The 16,189-nt window shown below is 43.0% G+C and overlaps 1 protein-coding gene across 1 annotated transcript in view; it reads right to left on the minus strand.

Annotated features, from left to right (window-relative positions):
• Positions 1-15,878, minus strand: part of STK39 (serine/threonine kinase 39) — a gene marked incomplete at both ends in the record, with an annotated part of 274,858 nt that extends 258,980 nt beyond the window's left edge. Inside the window, 1 exon segment of the mRNA XM_084231279.1 lies at positions 15,679-15,878. Coding sequence (XP_084087405.1) covers positions 15,679-15,878 — 200 coding nt within the window.
• Between the last annotated feature and the right edge of the window lie 311 nt (positions 15,879-16,189).

Raw genomic sequence — 16,189 nt, forward strand, 5'->3', positions numbered from 1 at the left:
CAAGAAGACATGGTATAAAAATGCACAATAAAATATTATTCAGCAATCAAAAAAGATAAACTCATGCCATTCGCAGCAATGTGGATGGAACTAGAAGGAATTACGCTCAGTGAAATAAGCCAGAAGAAAAAAGAAAAATATCAGATGGTTTCACTTATAGCAGGAATATAGGGGAACCAAATGAGACATCAGGGGAAAAAATAGTAACAGTAAAAAACACAACAAAGCAAAAACAGACAATTATAAACCAGAGACATCCTGCAGGGGAGAAGGAGGAAGAGCGATCAGAGGGAGGGAGGGAGGCGCACAGGGGACTGAGGTGATGGTGCACGGGTGCACTGGTGAAGGAAACTCTATGGGGACTACACCTGAGGGTGTAGCAAATATTGTTTAAAAATGAACAATGATATAAAAAAATAAATAAAAATGAGATGTATTAAAAAAAAGAAATTGAGGGTTGTTACCTTCACCTATTTGATATTAAAGTATTTATTATCATCTCCATCATTTATTATTATTTCAAAATTTAAAAAAAATTTTAAATAAAAATAAAGACTAGTCATGTCTTTTATTCAAAATACCATAAATCCTTGACATTTAAAAGACCTAGATCCCAACATTCAGATCATTAAATTGAATTCCTAGAGATTCATTTCTCCCACTCGCCCATGAAATCAAAAAACTAGTTGTACAAAAAGATAGCATACATAAAATGAACCTAGAAAATTCTCACTTGGGCAGTTCTAGGTTTGATAGAAGAAGTCACTGTGAAATCTAAAAGTCATTACTCGGGCCTCCCCGGTGGCGCAGCGGTTGAGCGCTGGGTTGCGAAGCTGCCCGTGGCCTCTGCGGCACCGGTTCGATCCCCGGCTGCTTCCCGGCCACCGGAGGAGGGTCCCACATGGTGCGCAGACCTCTCCTGCCGCCCGCTGCTCCCCTCAGCAGTGTACTTCAGTCCTTCTGCCTGCTCTGCTCCCTGCTCTGGCTCTGGTGAATTCTCTCACCCTCCCGGCTTCTGACTGTACCCAGTGCATGTATAAACCAAACAAACAAACAAATAGATAAATAAATAAGACATGCCTCTAGAAAATTAAAAAAAAATAAAATAAAATAAAAGTCATTACTACGCTCAAACACACCCACCTGAAAGTTACTTAATCTTACCTTCCCTCTACCCCCAAAACATTCTGTAAAATGTTTTCTCTTCCAATCAAGAAAGTACTAGATGATTCATAGCAAGGAGGGACAAAAGCGTAAAAGATACTTTTAAGAAATGAATTGTAACACAGATATTAAAGATTAGATTGTAAGTGTATTCTATAATTCTGAAAATATTTAAGCATGAGAAAAATACACAAATATACTCTGTCCAGTAATCATACAGTACGCTTGACTCTCACCATGTACTACAGTCTTGAAAAACAACTCACTTCAGTCAAGCAGATGCTAATCTGAGACTGGTTTACTTTTCTCACTCTAAACAAAGCAGGTGTTACAGTATTAGGAATGCTTAAAAGTACCAATGTCAAAAAATATCAATTCACATTTTTTTCCTAATCTTGTCCCATAAAAACCCATACTCCCACACTGAATTTCAGACAGTATCTAGACCAAGGTGAATCAGGTAACTGATTCATCTGTATGATCCAAATTTTCTAAAATGGTCATCTATTTTGTGTACTATATCTGGGGAGTTCAAAGTAAATAAGCTTAGAGAGTTTAATAATTCAGGGGTCAAGGTAACATCATTTCCTCATTCATTCTTCCATACATGAGAAAGAGGTGTCAGCCAACCTCAGTAAGGACACTCCATATATCTAATCCATGTACAAATCTGTCTCCCCTTTGGAATAAAGAAGCCCCTTGGCATTTAAATCTCTAAGTTTACAGAGATAATACTTAGCCCTCTTCCCACATCTAAAAACACATTATATTTAATGATAGGGCTTCTACCAGAAAGATGTTGCAATTTAGCAAGTGGTATCCTTGCAATTCTCTAGTCCTCCTATTATTTCTGCCATTAGTGTATGATAAACTAAAGAAAATGAACAACTTCTCTCTACAACATTACTCGGTTTCTAATCTTTTTATCCTAATAGACTGGCAATGCTTTTTTTTTTTTTTAAAGAAAACTAGCAGTAAAATACTGCTGTATTGATTTTAATGTAAAGAAACTTTTTTCATAATTGTCTAAACAATCTACCCATAAACTGAGTATTCATAGACAATACGCTATTTTTAGAGTTGTGTAGATCTAACTGACTTCTAGGTGGCAGAAAAGATAATTACACATGCCTGCAAACAGTCTACATTTTTAGTGTACTATTGGTTTTAAGATCAGTCTGGAATAAAATGCCTCAAGGCGAGAAGGACCAAGATTACACACACACACACACACACACACACACACACACACACCCCTTTGCCCTTCAAATGTCACAGTAAAACATCTTTATATTTTTTAGGAAGGTATACTTTTCTAAAGTCATTTTAGCAAACATCACTCCACACAGAAATTAATTTATGAAACCTATAATCAACCACACTGTAACAACCAGGGTGGGAAGGAACTTACAAATAAAGTTAAATGAATGACAAACATTGTACACTGTCACCCTCAAGCTTGAACCAAGCTGCTGTAGTAGTGGGTTTGTAAGATGGTGATAGGAATCCTCCCCTGCCTGTACACATGTCCTTTTGTCATGCGATTATGCCACTTCTCCCAACAAATAGGGAAATGGATTTCCCTTTAGTTTGAATCTGAGCTGTCATTGTGATGTCTTTTGACCAAGTGAGCAAAGTAGAGAAACAAGTGTGACTACCAAGCCTAGATCTCAAACAGTTCCTGAAGTTTCCATCTTACCTACCTTGGAAGGCTGCTGCAGCCAAGGATAGAGTACCGGAGTTTTCTTGAGAATGGCGATTCAGTAGAAGGAAAGGACCAGCCACCACATAAGTGAGAACATCTTTAAATAGGTAACCCCATCCTAGCTGGCCATGCACTGCCCTAGGCAAGACCAGCAGACCTGCCCAGCCCAGTCAAGCCCAAATGGATGACCAAGAGAATTGTAAGCAAGTAAAGTGGTTGTTATATTAAGTCACTAAGTTTCAGGGTGGATGTTACACAGCTATACATAGCTGACACACATATCATCAGCATTCACTTAACTTTACAGTTTGTCAGAGAAAGCTTGAAGGCCAAATTTCAAAAGAGGTGCCCACCTCAGTAAAGGCTGCTGCTGAAGCTTTCTTGGAAAAATTACCATACTTGCTCTGACCCCGTGCAAGGCTTGAACTTGGAAACAACCCTAAGTTCTTCCTCCCTTACTCATTTCTTGCTGAGGTCTGAGGTCGTTTGCTGCCTTGGGTTAGTCTGTGCCTTTTGATGATCCCATCTTGTCTCTGCCTTTATAAATCTGAATCTGGAATTCTACCCCTCCCCCCCCAATGTAGTACTCATCCTCTGGACAAACAAGTAATAATTCCACACTACAGACCCAGATAATCTCATTAATTCCATGAAATAGTGATGCAGAACCTATTAACAAAAACAATAAACAAAACTGACTTTAAACAACTAAAAGCACCCTTCAGGCTAGAGTCACTGGTAAGGTTAAATAATCATTCCAATAAAGCTACAACTGCTTCAAACATTTTTGGAAATATTCTAAGAGCAAATTAATGTCACAATAGAAAAATCATTCTCATTTCTTCATAGGCACAAAATGGTATTTTTTTTAATTTAAAACAAAATGTACTTTTTTTATTGTGGGACCCTCACCGGCAGCCGGGGAACGAACCCGCACCGCAGAGGCTGCGGGCAGCCTCGCAGCCCAGCGCTCAACCACTGTGCCACCAGGGGAAGCCCTAAAACAAAATGTACTGGGCCTCCCCTGGTGGCGCAGCGGTTGAGCGCTGGGTTGCGAAGCTGCCCGCAGCCTCTGCAGCACTGGTTCAATCCCCGGCTGCTCCCCGGCCACCAGAGGAGGGTCCCGCATGGCGCACAGACCTCTCCTGCCGCCCGCTGCTCCCCTCAGCGGTGTGCTTTGGTCCTTCTGCCTGCTCTGCTCCCCGCTCTGGGTCTGGTAAATTCTCTCACCCTCCCGCGCTTCTGACTGTACCCAGTGCTTGTATGTATAAATAAATAAATAAATCTTAAAAAACAAAAACAAAATGTACTTATAAAGTAATAAGTGGATACCCTCTCACCAAGTTCCCTTGAAGGAAATAACACTTCTTTTATATATATAAAAGTTATATATATAAGTTAACATATATATATAACATATAAGTATATATGTATAACATATAATTTATATATAACATATATATAAGACTTATATATATAACTTCATATAAAAGTCTTATATATGAAGTTATTTTATTTATATATTTATATATATAAAAATTCTGATATGATCAATTTAAAGTCATGCGTATCTCACAAACACTGCTTTTCTCATATTTATCACTCCCTTTCTTCCAAATAGCTCCAAGAGACAAGGGAAGATTTAATTTTCAACAACTACATACAGGTGAAAACATTTTCACTTTCAATACAGTAGACTAAATGGGCCATAATCTGTAAGTACAAGGAGAACAAGTACTTATGACTTTAACCTGTGCTAGTGGATGAATGTCAGTTATCCTGGTCTGCAAGACTAGTTAAGCAAATGTTTAAGCTACAAATCTGCTTGCTGTCTATTTTCAATGGGCTTTAAAAGAGTAGGACATTAGAAAGTCCTGTCGCTTCTCTGAAAACAATCAGGAAGATTACTAGAGATGAAATGAGAGGCTCATTATCTCCCAAGCTTAGAGATCATCATTTTTTAAACAGTAAAGATAAACATTCCAGCCCTGATCTTGACTTATGCCTAAAATACTACTACTTTTAAGCTTGTCCTGATAGTCACAATTTGAAATGACATAGAAACACTTTACCTAGCCCTATTTCAATCACCCAACTGCCAAGGAAAGGTGCCATGTTAAAAAATGTTTCCACAACAAGCCTTGTTTAAGGTCAGGCATTAGATTTAGGACTCCAGAAGCTTGAAAGGGCATCTACAAGGAAAAATAAAAAGGATTACATAGTAAAACATTCCCTGTTATGGCTTGGTCACCCAAGGGACACGAAACATGAGAAAGTACAGAATGTTCCTGAATTTCCCAAATTTAAATCCAGTTAATCTCTCTATACAGACTTTTTTCCCACCCCTCAGTCATTAATTTCCTCTCTTAACAAAGCAGGTATCCCACCCAAATGGTTGCTATTGAGTTTGAATCTGTTACAGTACTAACTTTGCTTTACTGGTGGATGTTTGGTTTGCTTTGTGATATTAACACAGCCTAAGGCATTAATCCTTTCACTACTCAAACACCAAAAGGTTGTGGATTAAAAGGAAAAGAAAGGACCATGATTCAAATCACCATATAAATGACTTAGCAAGGTATCACTTTTCCTAAATTAATTTTAGAACTTCATTGTAGTGTCATCCAAAAAAAAAGTCAGTTCTTTCCTTCCTAACACAGAAGACAAACTAAAGTGACTCTGTCTACCACAACTAAACTCTGAAGTGATTGTTTTCAGGAAATGTAGCATTTTGATACTTCTGAAAATGCTGGATTTCCTTAGGGAGGGTTCTCTGTTTACAGTAATCACAAGAACATCCCAGAATGAGTTAAGTGGGTAAGATAAAAACTCACACTTCAAAACTAACTCCCCACTTCCACAGTGGATATCTGTTTCACCAAAAACACAAAAAGAATAATTGTTCTTCTGAAAATATGAATCAATTAGCTTTCAAACAGCCCAAAGTGAAAACAAATTTTGGGTTTTTTTTTTTTATTTTGGGTTGGGTTTTTGTTGTTGTTGTTGTTTTGGTAAATCAGGTCATCTCTGTCCGCCTCTTCTTACTAAGTCAGTGGCAAGGCCTTAGCATTCTCTCAGGAGGGTGACCTCATACTACTAAGTCATCATAAAAATATTTAGTCAGCTTTTTAACATTTCTGGTAAATTTACATGCAGCATGACCCAATACAATTGTTTTGTGACAGAAATTATCTACAGTCTGCAGCTTACAAGAGGGTTCACTCTGGCTGCTGTACATTCTATAGCTTTGGACAAATGTGTAACGGCATATATCCATCATTACAGTGTCACACAGAGTTTCACTTCCCTGCCCATCCTCTATGCTCCACCAACTCATGCCTCACCCCTCAAAAAAATGCATTTAATCATTTTAAATGTAATAGCCACATGAGGCTAGCGGCTCCCAAACTGGACAGCATAGAACCAGACACTTGCTAGCAATGTTGCTGCAGCTCTGGTATAAACATCAAAAGGCACTGACTCTAGTTACTCCAGCTAATGATACGTGAGCTACATCTTCTTCCATATACTTTCTTCACCCATCAACTTGTTGCTCTTCAAACTTTTACTTTGACACACACATACCCCCAGCTCCACCTCACTGACAGATTGTAAGCAAAGATTAAAAACATTGCTTTAACAGATCAGGCAAAAGATGATGGCTGAAATGAAACTATTTTATGCTTATTTCTCACTAGGTTTATATGTTAAACAAAACTGCCTGATCAGAAAGAAATATATTAATACTCCCAAGGAAATAAATAAAAATTTAACTGTGATATCTACCTGGCAATTATGTTCCAAAACATATAAATATTTACTCTATTAAAATGGCAGTTATATAATTAATTCATTGAGTCGATATTTCTAACTTCTTTCCCACCAACAAAGAATCAATGTGATGTAAGTAAATAAAATACTGAACTATGTAGGTCTCATGGGTCTGCGATTCCAATGCTTGGACCACAGGCAAATTACTTCAACTTAGGCCATTAGAGTCCTCGCCTGTAAAATAAGAATGTAGGAATAGCTTTTCTTTTCAGTCTATTCCAAAATTAAGTGTTCCTATTCTCCCTATAGTCTTACGCCATTCCTCACTTGGAAAGTGACTTATAAAAGCCAGCACTGACCTTACCATTCCTTCCCCTGAGCACTCTCTCCCTGCTTTCTTGAGTCATCCCCATAATTAAGCAAAAAGGATGGTAACATTGACAATTAAAAAGGAAGGAAGGAAGGAAGATGGGAGGGAGAGAGGGTCTACCTTCCTTCCTTCCTTTCTTCCAGATATTTCAATAAGCAATACAAAATAGGTCAATAAGCACAACCTATAACCCTTTTTCAGTTCCCAAACTAAACAGGGCAAGGAAAAAAGTAATTGGAATGTACCTTGTGACAAACCCTGGTACAAACACTGATGTTACCAGTTTAACATAAGATCATGAATTCTTCTAAGACCACAACCATTCATAGAGTGATTATGAGAACTCTCAGAATTGTCACAGGACACTGGCTTCTAAAATAGCCTCCAAATGAAGATCTGTTATTGCTATGGCAGAAAGCCACTAATCTCTAATTACTGTACTAGTTCTTCTGGTTAATGGCTTCAGCAGTGACGAAAAGTTGGACACCTAAACCCCACAAATGTCACCTAAGGGAAGAAATGAATAAGCACCTTCAGTGCTATAGGCCTCTGAGAGTTATACTACATGCTACTTATCTTGGAAGAAGTTTGAAAATAAAACTATCTTTTAAAATATATTAAATGCCATCTTAAAGTGATGTTTCCCCATATATCAAATACACAATCAGTTTAAAAGGTCAGTTCATCTAATTCCTCAATGTTCAAGAAGACTCTCAAAGCTAAGCCACATTTTATTCTCAAGTAACTATTTGGCAAGTAAGGAGAAAGTTGAAATATGTCAGTATTTACATCAGATTCCGAAGTGTTTACCTAAATCAATTCTAGAACAGAAATGGTGCCAACCCTTCTCTAAAAGGCCTTTATTTCTCTACTCTTTCCAAGTTAAGCCCAGCCTAAAATGCCTTTTTAACTAGTATATTGAATTCTTCTTTAGACTCAAAAAGTAAAGAACCAATAGCGTTTATGCATACCAGGCAAGTCCCTGAGCTAGGCAGCAAGTGATTGATGAAAGGCAGATTTGGAAAAAGCAGCACTGCAATATTTGAATCACCTGTATTATCCTGGAATCGGTTTTGGTATAATTTAAACAAACCATCCTGGAGGAAAATGTAAAACCTCACATGATTACACAGAAAATATTACTGAAACAGAAAAAAAAATCCCATAAAAGTATTATAACACGTATGAAATCAGTTTTGGCTTAAAGACGCAGGTCTATGATCTTCTCATGTGCCACATCAATGCTATCACCCTCGCCTCCCTATCATTTATAAAAATACAATTGCCACCCCACACCATCATAACAACCTATGAAAACCACCTGGCCTAAAAGTCTGCTCCTGTGTTTCAACGAGATACATCCTGGATCTCCTCTAACAGTCCTGATTTCTACACCAGAGAAGGCCCCACAGAGCTTCAAGTTTGTGTAATACATAAATGTCAAGAGAGGGAACGTTGGTACACGTAAGAAAGGAAAAATCCAGAGGAGAAGAGAACAGTGGGGGATTTCCTCATCTTGTTCGCCAATGGCTAAGTGAAAGGACTTGCGACTGTGGCAGGGAACACTGAGTCCTTTAATTCGGGGAGGCCACCTCCAGCAGATGACCTCAGGAAATCCAGGCGCCCTCCCGCCTGCCCGCACAACACAGGCAGGTGGAAGCACTCAGAGCGCTTACTCTTGATCTGAGAGGATTAATGAACTAATTTCTACAGAGCCCTTTAAGCTGACTGGCCCAAAACAACTAACTAAGCATCATCATTAACCAGAGACAAGACCAAACCCTCAGCACTCAGAGACAAAGTTTCAGAAGTCAGGCCATGTTCCTTCCCCGCAAGGAGGGGCGGGGGGCATTTGTACCCAGAATTCAGAACTTAATTCTGAAAACATTCATGAGACTTAATTTGAGGCTCCAGGAGCAGAGACTGTTTCTGTGAAATCCATTTATTCCGGGTTTTAAAAGGTAGCGTGGATAAGGGTGTGTTCAATTTATAGACACACATTCAAGCTATACATCCCTGGTATACTCTCTCCCTTTTTCTGTGTGCACATATAGCGTTAGTGAAGGTAAATTTAAGAGGCGCTCTCTGCTAGAGTTGAAAATGGAAGGGAAGGGCGGTGGAATGGTATTTCAAGCAGAGGGAAAGCTTGCTTAGAGGCTAGGGAAGCATGAAGATATCAGCAACTGCAAAAGGTTCCCACTGGCAGCAGAGTCTGTCCTGAGAGTGGAAATGACACAGTATGGCTGGAAAGGAAGTCAAGACACAATCTTGTTTCTAATCTTGAGGACTGGGGGAAACTGATAAAAATCTTGGGATAGCAAGAATGGAGACAAGTAACCTGGCTAGAAAGTTAATACAATAACCCAATAAGAACTGTAAGGGCCTGAATCAAATTGGTGATGGCCAAGAAGAAGGGTCAGAGACAGATCAAAGAAGGTAGCAAGTATGTAGGATATTTAGGACCCACGACCAATTAGATATAGGAGATGAAGAGAGATGGAAAAACACAGGATGAAGACCATGTTTCTGTTTCATGCCAAGGATCTTAATGGAGAAGGCTGAAGGCGCAGGACTAGGATTGAAGCAAAGGTGGAGGGACCATGAGTTTAATTGTGAGTATGAAGGTTTGTAAACTGTGTAAACAAAGATATAAAAAAGGAATCGGAATGCCAGCCCAAAGACTAGGGAGACCCTCGGCTTTTTTTGGTGGATGAAGCCTCAAACACAGAGAAAGAAGTGGATGCTGGAGCAGGGGCAGGCAGGGAAATAGAAAAAGAAAGCAGAGATGATGCCAAAGCCTGCAGAGAGAGGGAGAGGAGGGAGAAGAACTGCAGTGTCCACTGGCTCTGGTCTCTGAAGGGTCACAGTGATTGTGGTGAGCGCAACTCTGGTTTCTTGGAAAGGGGGCAGAAGCCAGACTGCAGTGGGCTAAGAGTGAATGGGAGGTTCCCCAGTGGCGCAGCGGTTGAACGCCGGGTTGCGAAGCTGCCCGCGGCCTCTGCGGCGCCGGTTCGATCCCCGGTTGCTCCCCGGCCACCGGAGGAGGGTCCCACATGGCGCGCAGACCTCTCCTGCCGCCCGCTGCTCCCCTCTCCCCTGCCGCCCGCTGCTCCCCTCAGCAGTGTACTTCAGTCCTTCTGCCTGCTCTGCTCCCCGCTCTGGCTCTGGTGAATTCTCTCACCCTCCCGCGCTTCTGACTGTACCCAGTGCATGTATAAACAAAACAAACAAATAAATAAATAAATAAAAATTAAAAAAAAATAAAATAAAACAGCTTGGCTGTGAAAGGAAGGAAAGCGATAAGGTAGTAGTGAGAGGAGGAAGGAGGAGTGAGAGTGTTTTGTTTTGTTCCCTTTTGTTGTTAAAGATAAGGGGGAGGCTTAAGAATATTTATAAACTGAGGGAAATGCAGAGAGGGAAGGAAGGAGATAGGGAAGCAATAGTGATGACTTTATCTGAAAACAAATGCCCCTGTCCTCTCACTCGCTGGGACACACAGTGAGCATTTCTTTTAGTCAGCAGCATCTCCTGCCAGCATGGCAGCCTCCGCAGGGCGACTCAGAGGTGGAAGAAAAGTGCAGTCTTAGCAGGTTGTTCTCAGAGCCCTTTCATAATGGGCTGGTCCTCCCAGCAACCTTCCCGCAGGATGCTCTCACCACTTGTCAGTGGGCCATTTGGCACCTAAACCCCTGAGCTGTCCAAATCACCAGGAGCTCTACAGGTCTCTCCAGCTTCCTCCCCGCAGCAGAGGTGCCAGGTGAAGCCACCCCCACGCGGACCTCTGTCTTGCCCTTTGCAAGCTACCTGCTAGCCACCCACCGGAAGGAGGAGACAGGAGGCAAACTCTCCCCCCTGCTTCCTCCTTGGTAGAATCCAAGCAGAGAAGTTCTTTGAGCCACCTCAAAAATCCTGCCAAAGACAGAACTGTGTTCTCTCTTGATAACCTGAATCTGATTAGCTAATGCAGTTTATAGCAGTTGTGGCAAAGACTTAATTGACAGCATACCCTGTGCCAGGCACTATTCTAAGTGCTTTAAATTCTCTCAATCCTCACAACCCTATTTTTATCATCTCCATGTTACAAAGCAAGAAACTGAGTGCAGACACATCTAAGTAATTTGCTCAAGGTCATAAGGTCAGTGACTGCCATCGCCAGGATATGAAATAGAACAGGCCATCTGACTCCAGAGCCCACAATGTTTTAATTTATTCTTAAACACCATCAAAAATGTAGTATAAAACAGACCATAAAAGCCAGGGGAAAATCCATCATGTTACTCATCACAAATCAAATGTATAAATAAAGCAAGAATTACAGCAATTCTATCATAAGTTTCTTTTTTACCTAGATAATTTTCCGCGTGTGGTAGTTTAAATACTGAGACAGTCAGAACAGCACATTTAAAAGAGCATTTCTGTCATGAATGTAATTAATGCCACAGAATTGTACAATTCAAAAACTGATTAAAATGTTAAATCTTAAATATATCTGTATATTTTGCCACAAATTTTTAAAATGCAAAAACAATGTTTCTGCATGCATTTTTCTGTTGACGAAAAGGAAACTGTGAAATGCTATTAAAATCAAAGTCCTATCTTGGGTCAAGAACCTCAGGCATCTTAGTTTAAAAAAAAAAAAAAAAAAAAGCCAAACTAACAACTGACAGAGGCAGCAAAGCAGCTTGGTTTAAAGGTGTGTGAGATCAGTGCCTGGACTCTGAAGCCCTATGAAAGCCACTATGGCTGCGTGCAGCCCCCACTGTTCTCAAGACCCCTCTAGAACATCTATATAAAACCAGTTCTAATTCCTAAACCACAGAAACGCTGAGAGCACAAGGCAAAGCAAGAGTGCTCTGAACTCTTCGCTGTTCTCCTTTTAGGAAAGGCTGTTACTACTTGAAGGCCTAGCCACAGGACCTATTACCTGGGCCGGGGGAAAAGCACCTAGATAGTTAAACCACAGCTCAGGGGAAATAGAAATACAGTACTCAGAGGAACCCTCTGTGAAACTACAGTGAGGATTCTAAGAAGCAGACGCTGCCTTGTTGACTAGGACTGAAAATTAAGTGTTATTTTCAGATCAGTCTAACTGGCCATCCAGAATAAAAATGAAGCAATACTGAAAAATCAAGAGCAAAACTACACGGAGTCCATTCCAGCAAAAACTGTAAAACCAAACGCTCTCTGAAGCACAAATCTGTTTAGTGTTGCTTAAAGGAAAATCAGCAAAGATAACAGTTCCTGTTGGAAAATTATCTGATTCAAATATGGAAAATGATATTGCTATGACTACGACTTTTTAACAGGAAAGCTTCCTGAGGTTGTTCAACATTTACAAGATTCACCTTTTAGTCTTTAATAGCATATCCGGGTGATTCTATTAGTAACACCAACAAATAAACTAATTTTTCAATGCGCATATCTTTGGGTGCCCCATACACTTCTGAAGAAGGAATGAAGGTAAGATGGTAGGGAATGGGGAGGAGACTAACAATGCTAAACAGTAGGAAGAGGCTTGAAAACCTCCAAAGAGAATTTACTTTACAGGAGACAGAAATAATTTGGAATCTATTAAGAATATCAATACCTGAAGGAAGAAATTTAATAATTTCACATTTTTCAATCCCTTTCAACATAAAGATCCCCCCAACATTTTACATCACTTCTAGGTCATACATAAAAGTCTGAACCCGATAACCCCTACGAGAGCATTACAAAGTCTTCACTGATCTTGTACAGTACCAGAACAACAATAAAACAAAGAAAAAAAATATTTTTAGACATGCAAAATCCTGTGTTTATTTCTCTAAAACAGAAGTCAAACAACTGAACCTGCTTTGTTTGGACTTTCGTAGACCTATTCTCTCCTAATCTCCAGGCCCAAACTTCTGCCCAGAAGAAAATGAAAAAAAAAAAAAAAAAGTGCTCAGTGCTGGGTGCCACGCTGGAAAGTCAAAACACGGTGCCTACATTGGCTTTCAGCTCAAGCACATCGCAGCCTCCTGCTGGTCACGGTCCACACTGCTCCAGTCCTATCATATGACACCTGCCCTATGGCAGGGAGAGGGAAGGCTGTCCACTTTCATTCACGCTGAAACTGGTTCAGTGTTCGAACTACTGACTTCACCTCTACATGCAGTGTTTACACAAAAATGCTTAATTACTCAACTAGAATTAAACGCTAAATGGAAATGGGTTTGTAATTCCCTATAAACATTAACTTTTACAAAATCCTATTTCAGCAATTTGACTTTTTGATAACATCGCCTCCACACTAAAGGCCATCTCTTTTAGTAGGAAAAAAATTTGAAATAAATTTAAAATGTAAAAAAACCCTTCCGGCACTGTGAATGTGCAAAAATCCATGTAGAATAAGCAGGTATTTTTGTTCTCAAATTCATCAAGTAAATTTCTTTTTCTTTTTTAATTGTTAAATTGACCAGCCATAGTTAACAATACCGTTATGGGAACCTAAGGGCCCTACAATTAATCACATCACTTCAATTAAGCTAAAATAAATTTTTATTCATTAGTTCACAAAACTGGTCAACTCGAAAATAACGTGCATTGAACCCCTTTAATGCAATAAGCACAAATTCATTGTAAGGAAATCTTCGTCCCAGTCCTATGGAAAACTATATATAGCAGATACCATCACTCAACTTTTAGGGACCAACCTACATGTTGGTGACAGGTATAAGTAAGATTGCAGGAACTCACAGCTGGTTAGGGATGGCAGCAAGGAAATAATCAAGCACCTTACAAACTCTAACTCAGGCTTCAAAATTCAGCTCAAACATTAAGCCTTCTGTGGAATACCCCACTTCCTTATTTCTCCTGCCAGTCACTCCCTCCTTGTGTTCTCCCAGGGCTCACTCCTCACATTCTACAGAACCCTTTACATAAATCTGCGAAGTCCCAGACAGCCAGACTATTTTTATTAATTTCTATACTGCTAGCACCTAGCACAATGCATGGGACATTGGCTGGCCCTCAGATTGTATTGCTCAAATAAAAACATGCTATACAGCATATAAAGAGGCACAGAAGGCGGCACCATACTTTGCTTCCAGAGAAGCAGAGGCCTCTCAAGGAATATTCACTGTGGCCAAGTAAGTGAAGCGAAATTCACAACAAAGATGAGTACTTAGAGGAGAAAGCCTGAGCAAAGCCAAGAAGGGAAAACCAGATGAGCCCCTAGGACAGTTGAGGGCAGGCAGTAAAACTGGGAAGATGAAGGGGTTCATGTGCCAGGTGTAAACGATTTTCATTGAACACGCTAGGTTTTGAGAAGTCTCCGAAGTTATTAAATACAAAAGTTATGATAGGTCCACGTTTTCAAAGAATTTTACGTAGATACCTAATTTTTGGTTATTTGGGTATAGACATACGGGCTATGTTCAATTCACACAGTAGCAGATAATAAAGGCTCATTTAAACATCCAAAGTAAATAAATGCTTTAATTTTTTTAAAGGGGTGAATTTTTTTTTCATGAAAAGCAGGAAAACATTTAAGATAAAATATCTTCATTTCATTTTTTTCACGGCATGCTAAAACATCAAGATATGGGGAAGCAGCATCCCCTTCTAGTGCCGGTATGGTTAGAGACAGACGGCCCACTTTACAGGGAGATTTCCCTAAGACTCAAACCGGGTGATCCAATAGGGAAGGTTCTAAGTGAGGGGTCAACACCCCTCCCTACCCTTCACGTGCTTGGCCCTGGGAAATGTAAAGCCGACTTCTTGCCTTTCTACTTCGCTGGGCTTTTAAAAATATAAGATAAGGTGATATTTGTGAGCCGACTACAAGGCACCGAAAGGCAGGGAGTAGATCACCGACAGCCTCAGGTTTCACCCTTGCAGCTTGGCCCTGGACCAGAGCGAAGCATCGGCTGGGGGCAAGGCAGGAGGCCAGGGCGACTGCTTTACCCCGGTGGCCGGGTAGGGCGGCAGGCGGCTCGCCCAGGCACCGAAAGAAAAGGATACCCAGGCGCGCCCCGCGGCGCGGAGAGCCGGGCTGCGAGGCAGCCAGCGGGCGGCAGCTGTCAGGCAGGGAGGCCAGCATCTTCCCCTGTCTCCGGAAAGAACCTGGGCCTCCGCGATTCCTGGGTAACGTGGCCCCGTTACCCAAGGCAAGAGGCAGCTGCCAGGAGGCTCAGCGCGAGCTTGGAGAGCAGAGGCGCGGCTGCGCCCGCAGAGTCCCCTAGGACGCGGCCCCCGGGGCCGGGCGCGGGGGCGCTGGAAGCTCAGGGCGGCGCCCCTGCATCCCCACCCGCCCCACCCGCGGCCGCCTGCCCGCGTGGCCACCGGCCGCGGGCTGCGGCCCCGGCGCGCGGGTGGAGAGAGATGCAGCGGCGTTGCCGGGTCCCCCGCGCCGCCGACCCGGCGATCCGGGAGATAAAAGTTTGCAGCATGCGGCTCGCCTGCAGCGCGAGTCACATCCGCCGCGCCGCCTCCTGCAGCACCGCGCGCTCGGATCGCACAAATGAATTTTAAAAAAAAAAAAGAAAGAAAGAAAAAATATACACTGCTGCAGCCGGTAGGCCCCGAAGCCGGCCGCTCCGCCGCCCGGGCTCCCGCAGACACGTCCAGCATCCCGCGCCCCCCGCCCCCGACCGCGCCTCCCACCCGCGGGCGCCCGGCCTGGCCAGCCCGCCGCCCGCCGCACTGACCGATGACCTCCTGCAGCTCGTACGCGTCCCTGCAGATGGGCCAGACGACGGCCTGCGCCGCCGGGGCCGGGGCCGGGGCCGCGGGCGCCGCCGGGGCGGGCGCGGCTGGCGCGGCCGCCGGGGCCGCCGCCGCGGGCGCCGGGGCCGCCTGCTGGGGCTGCTGGACGTGCGCGGGCGAGCCGCCGGGCTCCGCCATGATGCCGCCGGGGGAGCGCGGAGGGCGCGCCAGCCGGGGACGACCTTCCACTCGAAACTTCCCTGCCCTCGCCGCCGACACCTCTCGCCGGCGCACGCCCTCCCCGCCGCCGCCGCCGCCGGAGCCAGCCACGAGGGGCGGGAGCGAGGGAGGCCGCGCCGGCGGAGGGAGGAGGCTGCGCCGCGGAGGCGGGGAGGGGAGGAGGCGGCCGCCGCGCCCGCCGCGCGCCCCGGGCCTCGCGCGCGCAGGTCTCCGCCTCCGCGAGGGGAACCGCCGCCCTCGCCCGCTCCGCTCCGCTCGCGCCCGCGAAG

This window comes from Talpa europaea (genome assembly GCF_964194135.1).
Source record: "Talpa europaea genome assembly, chromosome: 1".
In the NCBI taxonomy this organism is placed as follows: domain Eukaryota; kingdom Metazoa; phylum Chordata; class Mammalia; order Eulipotyphla; family Talpidae; genus Talpa; species Talpa europaea.